The 16,256-nt window shown below is 39.7% G+C and overlaps 2 protein-coding genes across 3 annotated transcripts in view; one reads left to right on the top strand and one right to left on the bottom strand.

Moving 5' to 3' along the window:
- Nucleotides 1-6,336, top strand: part of LOC137277588 (polycystin-1-like protein 3) — a 52,224-nt gene extending 45,888 nt beyond the window's left edge. Inside the window, exons 30-34 of the mRNA XM_067809393.1 lie at nucleotides 852-882; nucleotides 1,115-1,315; nucleotides 2,573-2,707; nucleotides 3,481-3,726; nucleotides 4,920-6,336. Coding sequence (XP_067665494.1) covers nucleotides 852-882; nucleotides 1,115-1,315; nucleotides 2,573-2,707; nucleotides 3,481-3,726; nucleotides 4,920-4,942 — 636 coding nt within the window. The 3' untranslated portion in view covers nucleotides 4,943-6,336. The remainder of the gene's footprint in view (nucleotides 1-851; nucleotides 883-1,114; nucleotides 1,316-2,572; nucleotides 2,708-3,480; nucleotides 3,727-4,919) is intronic.
- Nucleotides 6,337-7,649: 1,313 nt separating this feature from the next.
- LOC137256933 (aspartate dehydrogenase domain-containing protein-like) lies at nucleotides 7,650-16,198 on the bottom strand. Of its 2 annotated transcripts, XR_010954594.1 has the most exons (9): nucleotides 16,096-16,198; nucleotides 14,639-14,780; nucleotides 13,831-13,915; nucleotides 12,410-12,553; nucleotides 12,141-12,246; nucleotides 11,494-11,614; nucleotides 10,502-10,659; nucleotides 8,877-9,610; nucleotides 7,650-8,189 (listed from the first exon to the last, which is right to left on the bottom strand). XR_010954594.1 is itself a non-coding variant. In XM_067794580.1 (8 exons), exons 1-8 carry the CDS (start codon nucleotides 16,133-16,135, stop codon nucleotides 9,573-9,575), a joined length of 834 nt encoding a protein of 277 aa, XP_067650681.1. In that variant the 5' UTR covers nucleotides 16,136-16,198; the 3' UTR covers nucleotides 7,650-9,572. The 2 variants fall into 2 exon arrangements, 1 of the variants encoding a protein (XP_067650681.1); XM_067794580.1 differs by having other exon boundaries at nucleotides 7,650-9,610.
- Nucleotides 16,199-16,256: the final 58 nt, after the last annotated feature.

The following is a 16,256-nucleotide window of genomic DNA, read 5'->3' as shown; positions in this document are numbered from 1 at the left end:
TTCCTCCCCTTCATTCCAAACAGTACGACTGAGCTCTAGTATGACATGTGCGGGTTTAAATAAAGCCTGGAGCTTTCATTTCATTACCGAGAATCCACAAGTGGAATTCATTTTAACCATTTCGTGTCAATTGTATTAAAATCCTTCAGTTTGGCTTAAGAAAGAAAACGTGCTTCGGGTCGAAATTATACGTTTTGTCATCTGAAATCGTGGTCTTGATGAAATCCGAATCACGTGTGAACCAATCGGAATATTCCATTATAACTGGCTGTCACATAATCACCATTTTACAAGAGAGTGAGTGAGTTAATTTTTAAAGCCATATCGGCATTTGTTCCATCATATCGTGAATTCGAGAGTTTAATATTAGTGAGTGAGTGAGTCAAAATTTATCGTCAAACTGGCAATATTTCAGCCATATCGGGACATTTATTGAGGCAATTTTTTGTCTTAATAATTTATAAAACATGTCGACATTTGGTTACCTATTAAACAAAAGATCAAAAACAAGCTCCAGACATTTGTCTCCAAGTCACTGCAACAAACAGCTCCATGTAATCTGCAAACTCTGTTTGTTTTGTACGTCCCCAAAAGATGTATACGTTCAGAACGTCTTATGCAGCTCGATATTCCCAAAAGAACAAACACATTTGGTGATAGAGCTTTTGAGAAAGCGGTGTCAGTTCTGTGGAACTTCCTCAGTTCCTCCCAGCAAAAGCTCAAAACGCATCTCTTTGCAAAAGCCTGCCAGTGATCAGCATTCTTGAGTAATCTTTCTTGAATAGTTCTCTGTAGATATGACTAGTTTTATAATTTATTTTATTTATAGTTCATTATCATTTTCTGTTCAGATCAAACATGTTCCTGGAAGCAAGCCTGCCGGTAAGTGTGTTTACAATACAAAAAAACCTATCGACGCAGTTTTAACCACACCTCTCGGGCACTAACGTTGGTTTAGCAATTATGAGAAAATAAATCTACAAAATAAATTGTCTGCATGTTCTGTAAACCATCATGTGGTCGTTGGCAACTTCATAGACTGGTGCTTAGTGTAACGTATGTATCGCTTGTTATTCGAGGCACCTGCGAAATACGCTTTAATTTATATCCCCAGGTCTCATTGACCATGGCTTCCTGGTTGGGCTCTCCCAACTGGTGGACAAGGATTGGACAGCTCTGGCGTCATCCCTTGGGTTTTCATATGCCCAGATTACCAAAATTACATCTACTCAGGAAGTGAAAACACAGAGTGAAGTGTGCTGCCAAATGCTGTCGATGTGGTACAAACAAATACCCATCGCGGCGGACAAGGTTCGTGAAACACGTTGCTTTCAGTAAACATATTATGTGAAATGTCGTTGCAAATGATGTAGCATTGTCTGGAATATTGATATACAGTCAGTTATGTCTTTGTGCAATTAAACACGTGAACTGGCAACGTCAACTTTTAATTCTTCACTGCCATTTATCAGAAAACTAAATTATTTCGACGTCAGGGTAATGTCATTTGGTGATGCATGAACTATGATGCATGAACTGTGATGCATGAACTGTGTGTAGCAGTATGCAACACCGACGATGGGAACATTCTGTCACTTTAGTATTTATTTTTATGATTTTTCTATGTTATTTTGCTGTTAAAAGGACCAATCAGAAGGGGTTTCCAACCTACAGGTTTTGTGTTGTTGTGCTGTTTAATATGTTTCTACTTTCTGTTGTTAATCTTTTTGAAAAAGTAGTTAGTCGTTCTAACCGTTGCTCTACGTATTCAGCTTTTGCCTATCCAAACATACATTGTGTTATGTTTCTGTACTGTTATAAAATATGTACGTACTGGAAGGAGAAGAGAAACCCGTTTTGTTACTTTCATTTCCATATGTCCTTTATATCTGAAGTGTCTTGTACATGGTCATATGGCCATAGTGGATCTGTATGTATGTGTATGATGTCTTTCACATTGTATCGTCCAGTAATGATACGCCGATCCGCTACGCTCTGCATTCGGACTCTGTGACTCTTTTTCATAAGGATACGGAGAAGGTGGAAATGCCCATTTAATACACTTTCGCTACTAATTGTTTTGTTGGGTTCTGTAAGTAGGTACATTAAAAACTAGAGGAGATATTTACGTTGTTCCATAGCGTGTGAAAGTTCACTATTTACAAATTGATATCCTCACTGTAATTTAAATCGGTTTATATTTGTGACGTTGTAATCTTTGCACATGCCATAAACATAGCACAGAAATATTATGTTTGCAGTTTTGACATGAATAGACAGTTCAGTCACTGATTGCATAATATGCACGTGAACCAAGTGATAGCTGTCGCTATTGGCCTTCATTCATACCGAATAAACACAAAAGACTCCTTATGTCAAAGAATTTTGTATTTTCTTAAAGAATCAACAATTTTTAAAAGTGATCAATATTGCCCGGTTGACAATTACGTAAATACATGTGCAAGTAGGCTTTGACACGTGTGATTTGCAGATCCACACTGCAATGTCTTGTATACATGGCTCAAGTGGGTCGCGTATTTGTTAGAAGTAACTGGACATTTTAATTTGAGAGGTGAATCATTGAATCATTTTCCGCAGGCACACACCTTGAAGCAGGCAGTCAAGACGCTGGGACGCAAAGATATCAGCGACTGGTTCGAGGCACAGGAAACTCTGTACAAAACAGCAATGGCGGATTCTGCAAGAGGTACCAGATCTTGTGATCCCAATGCTGCTGCCAGTGTGCGACAGGCGAACTATCTCTACAGTAAAACCGAACAGATTTTGTATGTCTTAATATGCTGACAAACGCGCCAGTTAAAGTCCTAAATATCATAATGCAAATGGCATTGTTCAACAGTAGTAGAGAGAGAGAGTGAGAGAGTGAGAGAGAGAGAGAGAGAGAGAGAAGAAGGAGAAGAAGCACTGTTCTCCCTGTGATAATGCCATGTAAGCTGTCAAACGGATTAATCCGGTATTGATATACAAAAGTGTACTTCAGTTTGGAGACAAATTGCTAATCGGGGTTGCGTACCTCCTCCTTTGCGACAACTTATTTATATTATGGTGTGACGTCTCGGCATGTGATATTATTCATCAAATAAAATGCCAGTCAAACAGATTGGGGTTCTCTACTGTTTTCAAAATGACAATACCTGTGAAACGTATGCCCTGTTATATTTACGATTTCATTTCCGAACTTCCAATGTTCGTTTTCGTCCGCGAGAGTGAGTGTGTGGGCGGACGTTCACATTTCAGCCCCTCTTAAAAACCGTGTTTCATTTGTATCACGGCGACAGGTAGATTAAATAGTAGTCACTAATATGACAAATAGGGGATTCAGATCCATTCAAATTTCAACCACTGCTATATGTATGAACACGTATCCATGTAACACGTACAGAGTTTATCACCGCCATTTACAACCACCATTGTGCTTTGGAAACGATTGATCCCATGTCTTGTGTAATGTCTTTCAAGGAATTAAAATGGTGAAGGCATTCAACACCGCAGTCCGCCACGAGGATTTGTGTAGCGGCTGGCGCCGTCTGGCTGCTGTTCTGGCCCTGCCCAAAGAGGAGATAATCCAGATCGATTGTGGAACTGCAAGAACCACCAGTGAAAAGGCGTTTGTTATGTTAATGAAATGGTTTGATCTGAACCCTGGGTCAAATCTGAAAACCCTGCAAGAGAAGCTGGCCCAGGCAGGGTTCCCTCTCGTTGCGAGTAAGTATAATTAACTATTTCAGAAGATAAGCGTAGGTGGCTACATGGTCGACGCTGCCTTGAACTCATTTTGCATGCTGGTTATCTGTGATCACTAGGTCGAATCCTAGAATCTAATTATGTTTCTAGGTTCATCAGCATCATGTACACAGCTGAAGTCTGTATCAGTTTGGACAGTACTGATAATATTGATAGTAACTATTTACAGCGCCTGTTTCCGTGCTTTGTGTAGGCTCAAGAAGCTAACAGGTTATTACCCCGATTACCCCAAGCTGCCTGTGAAGCGCGGGAAGGTTAATAGTCATATGATTTATCCCACCGGGTACCCATTCACTGCTTGGTGAAAAGAGTCAATTTGTGAACAAACTTACTTGTCTGGATTGAGGCCATTTTTTCTGTACCATCAAAGCTCGTTCTGTAAGGCTAACTATTGTCCTTGATACTTGTAAATGACTGTTATTTGGTATTGTTGCCCTGATGATTGCTGTATAATAAAATCTGTTTTCATAGTATTACACATATTACTTTATGCATAGTTGGGTTTAATTTAACAAGTGTCAGGTATTCACTTTGATTGTGTACATTACAATCTGTACATAAAGGCTTTTGTGAGTGACCACAAATTCTTCAGAAGGCAGTATGACAAGAGTGAGTGAGTATGGTTTTACGCAGCTTTTAGCAGTATTCCAGCAACATCACGACGGAAACACCAGAAATGGCCTCCATACATTGTACCCATGAGGGCAATCATATGATCTTCCCTAGTCTGGCAAATACGTTAATCGCAATGCTACCTCGCCGTCCAAGTATCGCAAGAAGGGTGGCTACAATTGTCCAGTCGAAATACCGTTATATAACAAAGATAAAATTCGAAATAAAGACATAAAATTCCACAATCACAATTGTGTCAACTAGCTTGTTCAGTGTTCACTTATATTTCTGCATGACAGTTCCATGTTAGAGACAGTGGAAGCTGCCAAAACCGGCACTCACTCGGACTGAACAAATAATCCGATTAGGACAATGTGCCGGATTGTACAGTTGACGGGACTGAGATTTTATGCCAGTGTTGACAAGTTGCCGGATCGGTCAGATGCCGGTTTTGCCAGCTTCCACTGTATTTGTCTCTTCATCTTTCAAACTATTTACTGATACAAATATTTTAACTGCTGTTTTTATCACCTCGTTTTCAGAAAAGGTACAAAGCACCCGGTAGCTACGAGCATTAGAAGTTCCAGTTGGGTATTAGCTACCCAGTGAAGACAATATTGTTATTGGTGACAAAAGACGTTGTTTTTGCTGTTGACTGTGATATAGACGACAGGGACTGTGCCGGTGACCATTCAATGATTATTCAGGAGATGGTTGATTAAACTTAGAGACAAGCTTTATTGTAGCGCAATGTTTTAAAGGCTGTGTTTGAAAAACTGAAATTATCTGTGCTGACAAGAGCCAGAAGGTCCCAGAAACAAAGTTCTATTTTTGCCAAAAATTAAGCATGCATACCATTTTCAGTAAAAAAAATCGTTTCAAATTATCACAAGTTCGGTTCCCTGTGTGGCAGCTGTTTGTTACTTCATACAGCTACAGCTACATTTACTTATATATTTGTACAGCTTTCAGTCACACAAATTTACTGTTGTGTCTTTTGTATTGACATACTTAATATACATACATTTGTGTTCATTAACCATGCATCAAGCTCAATACATTCTGTCACTGAAAGGTCATTCATTGACTAGTGTCATTAACCTGTAATCATTCCATCAGCAATATTTTAAGATTATAATAACAGGGAGTATGACAAGTTCGTCCAGTTTGAAGCATGCCAGTAAGCGGTCATCACGTTGTCAATAGTCTAAGGCGTTCATCACGTTGCCAATCGTCTCAGCTGTTCATCACATTGCCAGCAGTCTCAGCCATTCATCGCGCTGCCAGTAGTGACATCCGTTCACCACGTTGTAGAGACGAATTCCGACTGTGTTCCCAAATACTGCAGTGAAGGAAAAGTACAGAGCTGACAAATTCTGTTGATAATGAACAATCAATCAACAATAACAATGTCCTGGAACGATATAACGGTCTTCACTGATTGTGTTAATATCAGGAACTCTTATCACCTAGTCAACGTGCAAGGTGTGTTGGGGCATTGGAATTGGATTCCGAAACTGCTCACCCAGTGGCAATTTTCAGATCTGGTCTTACTTCTGACGACCGATTGGCATGAGGCAATTCGTGCGATCGGGAAAACCCCAGTTAACGAAAAAACCTTATTTCTGCGTGGCAATGTGTGCAAACAGGTACTGATCGATTAAGAAGTATTTTATTATTTTTAAAGAATATTTGTTACGTTAACTGTGCGAACATGATATTGGGTGGAACCGTGTGGTGAATGTCCCATGCCGCTTGTGATATGTGTGATTCTAAACCCGTCGCCAATACAAAACAAGGTGAAGTACTAATATCTATGAAGTTGCTCTACTACAATGTATATCACTACTAAAGTTAGTTTCTTGAACTATTACGTGCCTTTGTGAGAACAAAACTGTAACCCAAAACCCCTTTGGCCAGAACAAAGTGTGCTGGGCTGAGATGCGTTCTTGGAAGTCCGTACACAACGTTGTCTATTTCATATTTCATCATTGTAATAAATATGCAGAAACGTTGATGTATTACATTTTTTCTGTAGCTCCAGAACATCGTGCCATTGGGTACAAGTGGACCTAATGGGTAATGCAGTTCCTTATCCCTGATGCTCAGCCTCATCTCGATCCGTGGTTTCACAACCGATGATATGTGCCTACCACATCAGAGAGCCTGACCACCCGATCTCGGTAGTCGCCTCTTACAAGCTTGTTTGTTCGTCGTTTGAGGCCACTTCCAGAAATATATCAGCTATATTGCAGCGGTCTCTATTTTTCCGGATTTGTAGATAATGCTCTTCGCTCTCACTGTCGGGGAGAAAATGTTATTTACTAAATGCATTGTCACTCTGAAGTCTGCATAAAATATTAACGTTTCTCGGCCACATTTTTTTCAAAAGTGACGGGGACGGTACTACCTTTTAAAAAAAATCGACAGAAAAAAAAACGACGAGGGAGGAACATATTTTTATATTTCTTTTCTCAGAAATACAGCTTGGAGAGTTTAGAACGCTTTAGTGAGTTGTAGATTCAATGACACTCATTCTTAAAGCGGACAAATGGATGATCGGGACGAGGCAAAGTCAAAATTATTTTTTAATGGCAATAAAAAATTGTTTCGCGCACTACTTCCCTATATCAACTCGTGTTGATTTATTTGATATGAGTAGACACTTGGGTGAGAGTCTCTATATACCTGGGAACATGGCGTGGTGAGAACCGAACCAAAACCTTTCAATAAAATAAGCAGACCAGGACGTGTAGGTAAATATTGATGTAGGCAAGCACTCAGTCAACACACAGCAAATCCTGCAATTACCACCCATTTCTTCTGACTAGTAAACCAGCAGACCGCCGATGTTGGTAAGAACTTGCACAGGTTTAAGTATACATGAAACCAGTAGACCTATGTTTGGGGGAGGAAAGTGGAATCGTTCACGCACCATATAGCACCCTTACCTGGAGACATAGACATGGCTTTCCCCTCTGTGATCACCTGTGTGTTTTCAAGTGTGAAAAATGTTCATAAAGTATGTATGAAGTGTATGAACAGTTCCATTAAGATTTACGACTGCTACGTGTTGACTCCCACGGTGAAAGTAACGCAACAATTGACCCCTGTTTTGATGCACGTCGTTGGATACACAGCACGGAGACATACAGATGATTGTGCGTGTACGCACTGATTTCACGTGTATCATCTGTATGTCTCCGTGCTGTGTACCCCATGACGTGCATCAAACCGGGGAAGTTTACGTCAATTAAACCTGAAAACATCCATTAATATTCGAACGGTTTTATTTATCATAAACAATTACGAATAAAATCGAATATAAAAAATACACATATCTGTATAAATGAGGTATAAAATTGTTTCTGTGATGTACATATCACGTATCTGGAATAATAATTAATACAAAAGGACACTTCTGATCCACAACTCGATTTCATTATAGACGCATGTGATGCTGGTAGAAAGATTGATGTTGTACGTGCTTCTCCAGAAAAATCATCACGACCTCCCTTGCTATAAATTATAAACGGTCCCTAAATGGTTCGCAACTAACCGAGTCTTGCCCGCAGACAGTCAAGTGATTTATATCATGAACATCGATCACTGCGATTTGGACACATTGATACTTTGGACACATTTATACTTTGGACACATTTATACTTTGGACACATTGATACTTTGGACATATCAGCCAAGCGGAGGATCACCCTATTCCGTTGGGCACCACTAATAAGTTACAGAGGCACATGCTTTCCCGGATCTTCATTGGTCAGTTGGATGTTGAATCATATCTCCAGCATCTGGAACTGTATGTTCATTTCATTTAACCAGGCACTTCAATAGCGTGACATATTGGGTCTGCGCCAGACAACGCGCGGGCACGTGACATCGTGACAACGCACCAACAGAATTAACACGAATTACAAGGAAGCAACCAACTCTTACCCGCGGGATTTCGTCCTCGAAACGTGGAAGGTGCGACGAATCAATTGCAATCCTGAACTCCTAGACTTTCTCGACTTGCGTCCATTGATTGCGTCCAGAATTGACAGAATTTCCATCATGATTTCGCACATGTATTGTGTCAAATCGTCAATCATGTATCACCCATTGCGCTTCTGGGTTAGAATATATTTCACGCAAATTGCACAAACCTTGAGTGAGTGGTTGTGCATGGTCTTTTCAGACACGTCACACCTGTACCATGGAGTCAGTTAGCTGTAGTACCTTTGACTTTTAACACTTTGTTGAAACCAAAGCGCATTGATACAGTACTTGCAAATATTGCAACGCAATCAGGGAAGATTCGTAGCAGTGATCCTAGTTGTGTGGCATGCTTTAGGGGTAGACAGCATAATTCTCAACCTCCCCCGAGTCATACACTTTACTGTGATCTACAATGGTATATCATTAAAGTGCGGAATGACTAGAATGCACCTGTAATACTGACATTGGTATTCCTGACATGTAGTATAGGCATGTTTGACTCGTACCTGGTATTCTGCGGCCTCGTGGGTGAAAAGCGGACACATTTCTGTACCATCTATGTTGCTCATTAAACCCCTCATCAGTCACTGTCACGCCTCATTATACCGCACTGCCATTCATCACTGCTGTGCTTGTATTACATTGTTTCCCATACATTCAGTAGAGGTGGCGGTTACTGTCCATAGAATGGGAGACAGAATTGGTTCAGGGCCTCTCATGGATAGCAAGTGAGTGTCCTACCTCAACCACAGGCGTGCACTATGTATATCAATTCCTCACATTTCACATATTCCATTAAAGTTATTGCACATTTTTCAACTATTTCATTTTTGACAAGTCTATACATCTTGACTGACATGCAGACAAAGTCGTCACTATTCCAGATTCCTGAGTGTGTTTCATGTACGCCAGTAGAGTAAGAATATTTCTGATGTAGAACAGCATTAAGTCTTCTTCGATGTATGGTGCCTTTCCGACCTTTGGCACTTCTGATTTCCTCATCTTGCACATAGCTAACCACAAGCAGCTAACAAAAGGTAGGAATGATTATGAATATCAGTAATAATGTAACATATTTCCATCCCAAACCTTTATAATATACATACAGTAGTAATGCAATAATGTGAGTAGTGACATTTGTTTTTGACGACTTAAAATACAGGAGGCCCAATTCTTCTCGATACATATTCCTGTTGCCCAGATCAACACAGGTGAATTCCAGGTCCTTTATCCTTGGCCGCTGAAAGAAACCACAACCTTGCATTCAGTCCACTCAACATGTATGTGTCATTATTATACACAATAACTACACTTTTAAGTAACATATAAAGGCAGTTAGGACCAGAGAATGACCTGAAATCCAGTCATGATAGAGTATTTACTAAGTCTGGTGATGCGAAAAAGGATGTGCTAATTTTCAGTCCAATCGGTTCTGTACAAGTTGCTGTTTATGAGTGAGAAAAGAACATTTTGAGAAATGTCTGACTTGCAACATTGTACAGAGAGTCAGTTTCGTTTTACATCGCCTTGCCAATATTCCAGGAATATCATGGTGTGGGACATCAGAAATGGGCTTCACACATTGATGGAATATAGGGAATCAAACTTGTGTCTTTGGCATCAGGACAAACATCTTAACCACTAGGCTACCCCACCACATACGCACTGTGTTGCAGGGTGGATGGGGAGGCCTAGTGGTTAAGGTGTGAACTCTTCATGCTGAAGACCTGCGTCAATTCACCTCATGGGCACTCTGTGTGTAGCCCATTTGGGGTGACCCATTGGTGAAATATTGCTAAAAGTAGCATCAAATTACACTCACTTGCATAAGACTGGGCCCTTATTCTCCAAATGTTCGTAGGCCTAAGAATTCGTAACTTTGATCATAGCCAATGACTTAAGAATGGGCTTACAAAGTTCGTAAGGTTATAATTACGAACGTTTCGAGAATAGCCTGGCTGGTCATGTTCTCTGTGCTGCACAACCACAAATGCACTACAGTTTGCCTGTGCATCAAAAATCACATGTGATTGAAAATCTGTCAGTTTCTTGGTTAACATCACCCTCAGCATTGTCACTGCAATATAAATAATAATGCCGGAACCACATAGACACGTCGAGCAAGACCTACCTAACAAGCTGCTGAGGAAGGAGGCGTAGGTAGCTGAGCCAGTAACATGTCCAACTTTAGCCGGGTTACTACGGATAGTCTTACAGTGGAAGGCCGACCCTGTAGACAAATCTCCTGGGCCCCACACGTCCACCTCCACAATGTGCCAGTCTCTCAACCTGCAGTGAGTGAGTGGGTGAGTGGGTGGGTGGGTGAGTGGGTGGGTGAGTGGGTGAGTGGGTGAGTGGGTATTTTTGGATCGTCTCTCCAGCTGGACCTCTCAGTAGCCTGGTGAATTATGCCTCTACAAGACCTAGGGACAAAGTCCAATGCTTGCTCCATACCATCTGGATAATGTTCCAAACAATGTTCTCAGAACCCAATGGTTGCAATAAACTTACGCATGAATTTCTACATTTACAGCTGAAACATTCCCAGTTGATGTCATAATAATTCTTAAATACCGTTGCAATGGTTATTTGCACTAAACTGGTACTGGGAACAACAAAGTGAAGATTTTGATCTTTTTTACTACTGGCAATGTTAAAATAATTCTGAAATCATGTAAAGTAGTTCCTCAGAATCAGAATGGATGTAATTGATGGATGAAATACAATCTTCTGTCCATCTGCATCTACAGTAGGGATTCAATTTTTTTTTAAAAAGCCACTTGCTATAGGGCAAGAAAGTTACTTGTTCTGACTAACTTTCCACTTGCCGTGATTTTATGACACAATATTTGATGTTAATGTTTACTGACTATTTATCGAAGAGTGATAAATTTCAAAGAATGATAGCTCTAAATTACTATTATTACGAAATGTAATAGCTACGTTATGAGCACATATGAAATGAAAGCCAAGTTTATATACAGTTAGAAACCGTAAGTGGAAATGATCTAGTAGTCCATGGACAAGTAAGATACCATTATTTGTTTGCCCAAAATGAAAACTAACTTGTCCTGGGCGTCTGGCGATGGGATTTTTTAACCCCTGTATAGTAACTCTGCTCACTCTGGATCAGCCACAATGCTGCCATTTACTTTGTCGAAGCCGAGGTTGTGTGCTGCTAGTGCCGCTGCTGCCATGGTGTTGACATTGTTGGGGGCCAGGGGACACAACTCCCGCACCGGTCCTGTGAAGGAGGAGAATTAGTGTTCAACATTGGGTATTTGTGAGTAGCAAACATCATACAATCCCTTTATGCTAGGAAATACATGTCTTAGAATTTTGGATTGGTGAGGGTGACAGGATGAGGGATTTTAGCATCACAGGCACAAATATATTGTAGGTCAGTTTTAAAATATTGGTACTTCTATGTGAAGGCTAGTACTAGGAACTGAAGGGGGATGCATTTTTCATAAATACCACAACTATTTATTCTTACTGGAGTATAAGAGCTGCACTGCACATTTAGAGAAGAAATGTATTAGGAAAGTGCACCACGCATTAGGACATGTCAACATCAAAATTATCTACAGTCAGCAGTATGGACACAAGATTAGCACCGCACTGGTCCTTCCATTTCATTATTCAGTCTTTGAGGTACAGATATCCCATTCAACTGACTGACCACTTAGGGACCCAATCAAAACTCTTTATTTAGGTGAGACAATTAGAACAGGTGTCACTTTGAAAACCCATCTCAGGTGACCACTCACCATCATACAGCACTGTCCTTGTGTCTTTTACTTGGTCATTCTTAACCTTAAGCTCACCACTGAGCTTGAAACTTGATGGGTGTTTGGTCATAGTGACTTTCAAAGCCTGGAAAAAAGCCACAAAATAGATTAACTGATGTTTTGATATTCAGACATATGAAGACACTGTGAAAAACATCAAATAGACAACGAAATATCTGAGTGATCCTGGGTGATTTGGAGTGATGGTCTCTTGTTATATTTACTATGTTAGACTTCTTTAAGAATACCTGTAATGTTCCGCGGTCTGCCATCTTCTTGATGTCTTCGCCTCCCCAGAATGCCCCACTGGGTATGTACAGACCGTGGTCTGTGGCTGCACTTCGCAGAGCTGCTTCTAGCTCAGCATCGGCCAGGGCAGTGGGAGAGCCTATCTATAATACAAAACATCTCACCTCACTCACAACCCGATCAACTTGTAGGGCACTGCAGTGGGTGGAATTGCCAACTGTCAAACAGTGTCTGTTTCTGTGTTGAAATTGTTCCTCCGAACTGTATTTCTCTGGGGAATAATTCCCAGTGCACAGTTTTTGCTGTCAGGTTCCAATAAACAGCTGAGGTAACAATATTTGTTCTTGATGACAAATATACTGTGACACGTTCATGTGATCTCTGCATACCACTCAGAGAGGTCCTGGAACTAATCAGTAAAGTTCTACCACTTCAAAGTGGTCCTGCTGTGGTTTTCAACCAAGAAACAAATGATGACCAGATAATTTTCAAGATGTCTGAAGTGTCTGTAAAATCACTGCTCCAAACATATTGTTCCTATTTTCCAATTATACATCAAAACGTCTTGACAAGCTTCACGCAAGGACTAATTTGAATGCATCTGGTACACAGTTGTGGTGATATGCGTGTAGCACTGGATCATAAATTCAGGGATCATCTGAGAATGGGCCCCTGGTCTTCACCAATAGTGAAACCCTAAAACCAATCATTGATATGATCTGGATTACAGACTTTTGCTAACAAGGCCCTGCCATTTTCTGTTTTACTTCACTGATCCATCAAAATGATTTTCCACCAATTCCAAATATCTCCTTGCATGGCACTACAGATTTCAAAGGATGAGATTTAATGAAGTCACTTTCCTCCATCAATCCAGGCTAATCAGAAACATTCCACAATGCAAGAAAACAAATTTTCTTGTTTAAATTTGATAATGACAAGAGTCAGTCTTTGTATATATACAGAGTCAGTGCAGGTGTATAACCACGATAGAGGAGTGCATTGTGTCTAATGCCTGACTGAACAAACACTTGCATCCATAAGACTTGCAATATTTCTGTATATGATCACATCATCAATGCAAATTGCAATATTACTGTTTGTTATGTCCTTCTACTGGGTTCAGGTGATGGTTTCACATCAGCATTCATACTCTCTATCAGAACGGAAACTATCAAATATGGGGGGATAGGTAATACCTTTTTTTTCCAAACCTCTTGAATACAATCAAACCATTACTCTCAAACCTTTAATCACTGAATGCAGTCAAACTATACCTCTGAAAGCAGTCAATAGAAATATTTATCCTCAAAGAGTTATGAGACTGAAAGGACCTTACTGATGCCTCATATTACTACTGGCAATGTCAGACATGCAGGGTGCAGAACATAGTTCTAATGTAGTTCAAGCCATACTTTACCATGAAGTCAGTGCTCTGCAGGATACCAGGCCCATACTTTTGTGTGATGCTGGGATGAGCTACTTCTACTATCAAGTCTGCCTGGCTGTCAGCATTGATCAAAAGAAGAATAAAAGTCTATATGCTAACTTTAATATAAGTAATGAAACATTTATACACAGTATGTTATTCATGCAGTAAGTAAATATCAAATCCCCTGAAATCAATCACTCCTAACACTGGTATCCATTAGTGGCTATAACTGATACACCTAAATTTACAATTTTATCTAGACTGATCAGATCCTGATATTTTATCTGCATCTGGCATCAGTATCTCCAGTACTCACAAAACACACTATGAACAATTACAGTTAACAGAAATGTATTACATTAAACATGTGAACACATTGTTGTGATAAAATATCTCTGAAATAAGGAAGATAAAACCTTCAAGAGCCAAAGCAGTTATAAACAAAATAATGTCCTCCTCATTGTAATATTTTGAAATAATGAAAACTGTATACTTTGGTATGTATTTTATTGATTGTTTATAACAAAGTGGCTGTAATCGTTTTAAACTTCCAGGCAGGTGTACCGCTAACCTGTAAGATCATCCTGACTGGGCACTGACAGCTTGAAAAATACTTTTGTGAAATTGTGTTTGATAGATAAGCTGACCCCCTACTACAGACTGCTGTTTTGGTTCTCAAACATAGGTTTATCTACGGTAATATACAGTATGTTTGTGATCCTTGATTAATCTTGGTACATTGAAGACATAATCACTATTCCTTGCACCTTATTTTTAATCCTTACATTATACTCACTATTTTTCAAAATCAGACAAATCTTCCAGAATCTGGTCTGGTCTGATCTGGTCTGACTCTTTCAGTGCTGACACAGTTCGGTTCCATACAAACACCAACTCCATATCACTTCTGGAGTTGATCTGTTGCACCAGGTATTGCCCTGTATTTATACAACATATAACAAAAAGGACATCACTGTTACATTAAACGTGTTTCTGACTTACCATTATTAATAAAAACCCCAAGGTTACCCTTGATTGATGCTAAAAATGTAGGGCAAGCCCTCAATACTATCCAAATTAAATACAAAGCTTTGCAAAATATTAGGCTCACAAAAATGGCTTGCTACGAGCATGCTGGCAATATGGTCATGAAACTACATATACTTCTCATATTACTATTCTTAACGTGCTTACATCTTAACTGAAATTGTAGTTACATTTACATACACTTGTAATGTTATCATTACAATTATTATGCATTAACTAGAGCTGACTAAAGGGCATTGGGTGGTAATGCTGGGCAACTTGATTGTGTGACCAGCACACCCTGGCATTATGGGGCAGTGATCATTATATCATGCAGCCACTAGTCAGATTGACGTTTACTGTGTGATAATTTTACATGATTATTAGTTCTTTCATATACTTCAGTTACTTCAGTTATAAATAACCTTTAAGTTTGTTTCAGATATGATTACTAAATGATATCTTAGAGCAAGTTACAATATAAAATTTATGTCAAACTTATACTGTTTTGTGAAAACAGTTAAGGGATTATCACCATTATTTGACTATGGGTAAGCAATATCGTCAGCTATTACATGTATTGTTGGATCCACAGGCGATCGATGCATAGGGTATGCCCCTATACTACTATAAGAACTTATAGTAGTATAGGGGCATACCCAAGGCATCGGTCACCTGTGGTTGGATCTAGCAATGGAATACATTCCAATGGACCTATTAATTTCATTACATCCATTCTCTATGACTGATATCGCTTAGAATTTGATAGTAGTCCAAACTGTGTTTGTTTAGCCACTAAACAGATGATAAACACTACAATTATGAGAGAAAATGATTCTGTTCACATGAATAGCAGCCAAAGGGAGGTAACAAATATAAATAGGTCACTCCATTATTACCTCCCTTTGACCGTCTACACACAAGGCACATTAAAGCAGCTTCCCTTTCACGACGCGAATAAATAGTGAAGGTGAAAGTGATAATATGGCAAGAAGGCATGTCACATAACCTTGTGTATACGATAGATAGAATGAGGAAAACACTCTGAAACCAACATTATCCTTGGCATGACCGGCACGGCTGCCTCTCAGTGATTTTCTGATATCAGATATGGGCCGACTTCGTCTTAACACGCTGATCCAATTTGAATTGATTGCAAAGTCTTTACTGACAGCACTCTGTCTTTAGTTCAGACATCAACGAACATCCATTGGTAACAATACATACCAAGGTAGCCATATCCGATTATTCCTACACGTCTCACCATGGCGCTAAGCGAAGACTATGATAAGATTGAAAACGTGCCGGAAATCTGGGCCTTGCGTGTAATACTGGCATATTATAAAAGAAGAATCGGATAAATTGACATACTGTATATCCTGTATTGG

The sequence above is a fragment of the Haliotis asinina genome, chromosome 1 (assembly GCF_037392515.1).
Source record: "Haliotis asinina isolate JCU_RB_2024 chromosome 1, JCU_Hal_asi_v2, whole genome shotgun sequence".
NCBI lineage: Eukaryota > Metazoa > Mollusca > Gastropoda > Lepetellida > Haliotidae > Haliotis > Haliotis asinina.
Note: the sequence above shows the minus strand (reverse complement) of the source record. Positions and strands in the feature narration are given on the sequence as shown.

Coding starts and splice junctions, on each gene's coding strand:
- LOC137256933 (XM_067794580.1), bottom strand. CDS start 16,135: ATGGTGAGACGTGTAGGAATAATCGGATATGGCTACCTTG. Junction 14,781..16,095: donor AATCGGATATGGCTACCTTG/GTATGTATTGTT, acceptor GTATAAATACAG/GGCAATACCTGGTGCAACAG. Junction 11,615..12,140: donor AAGGACAGTGCTGTATGATG/GTGAGTGGTCAC, acceptor CCTCCTTCACAG/GACCGGTGCGGGAGTTGTGT.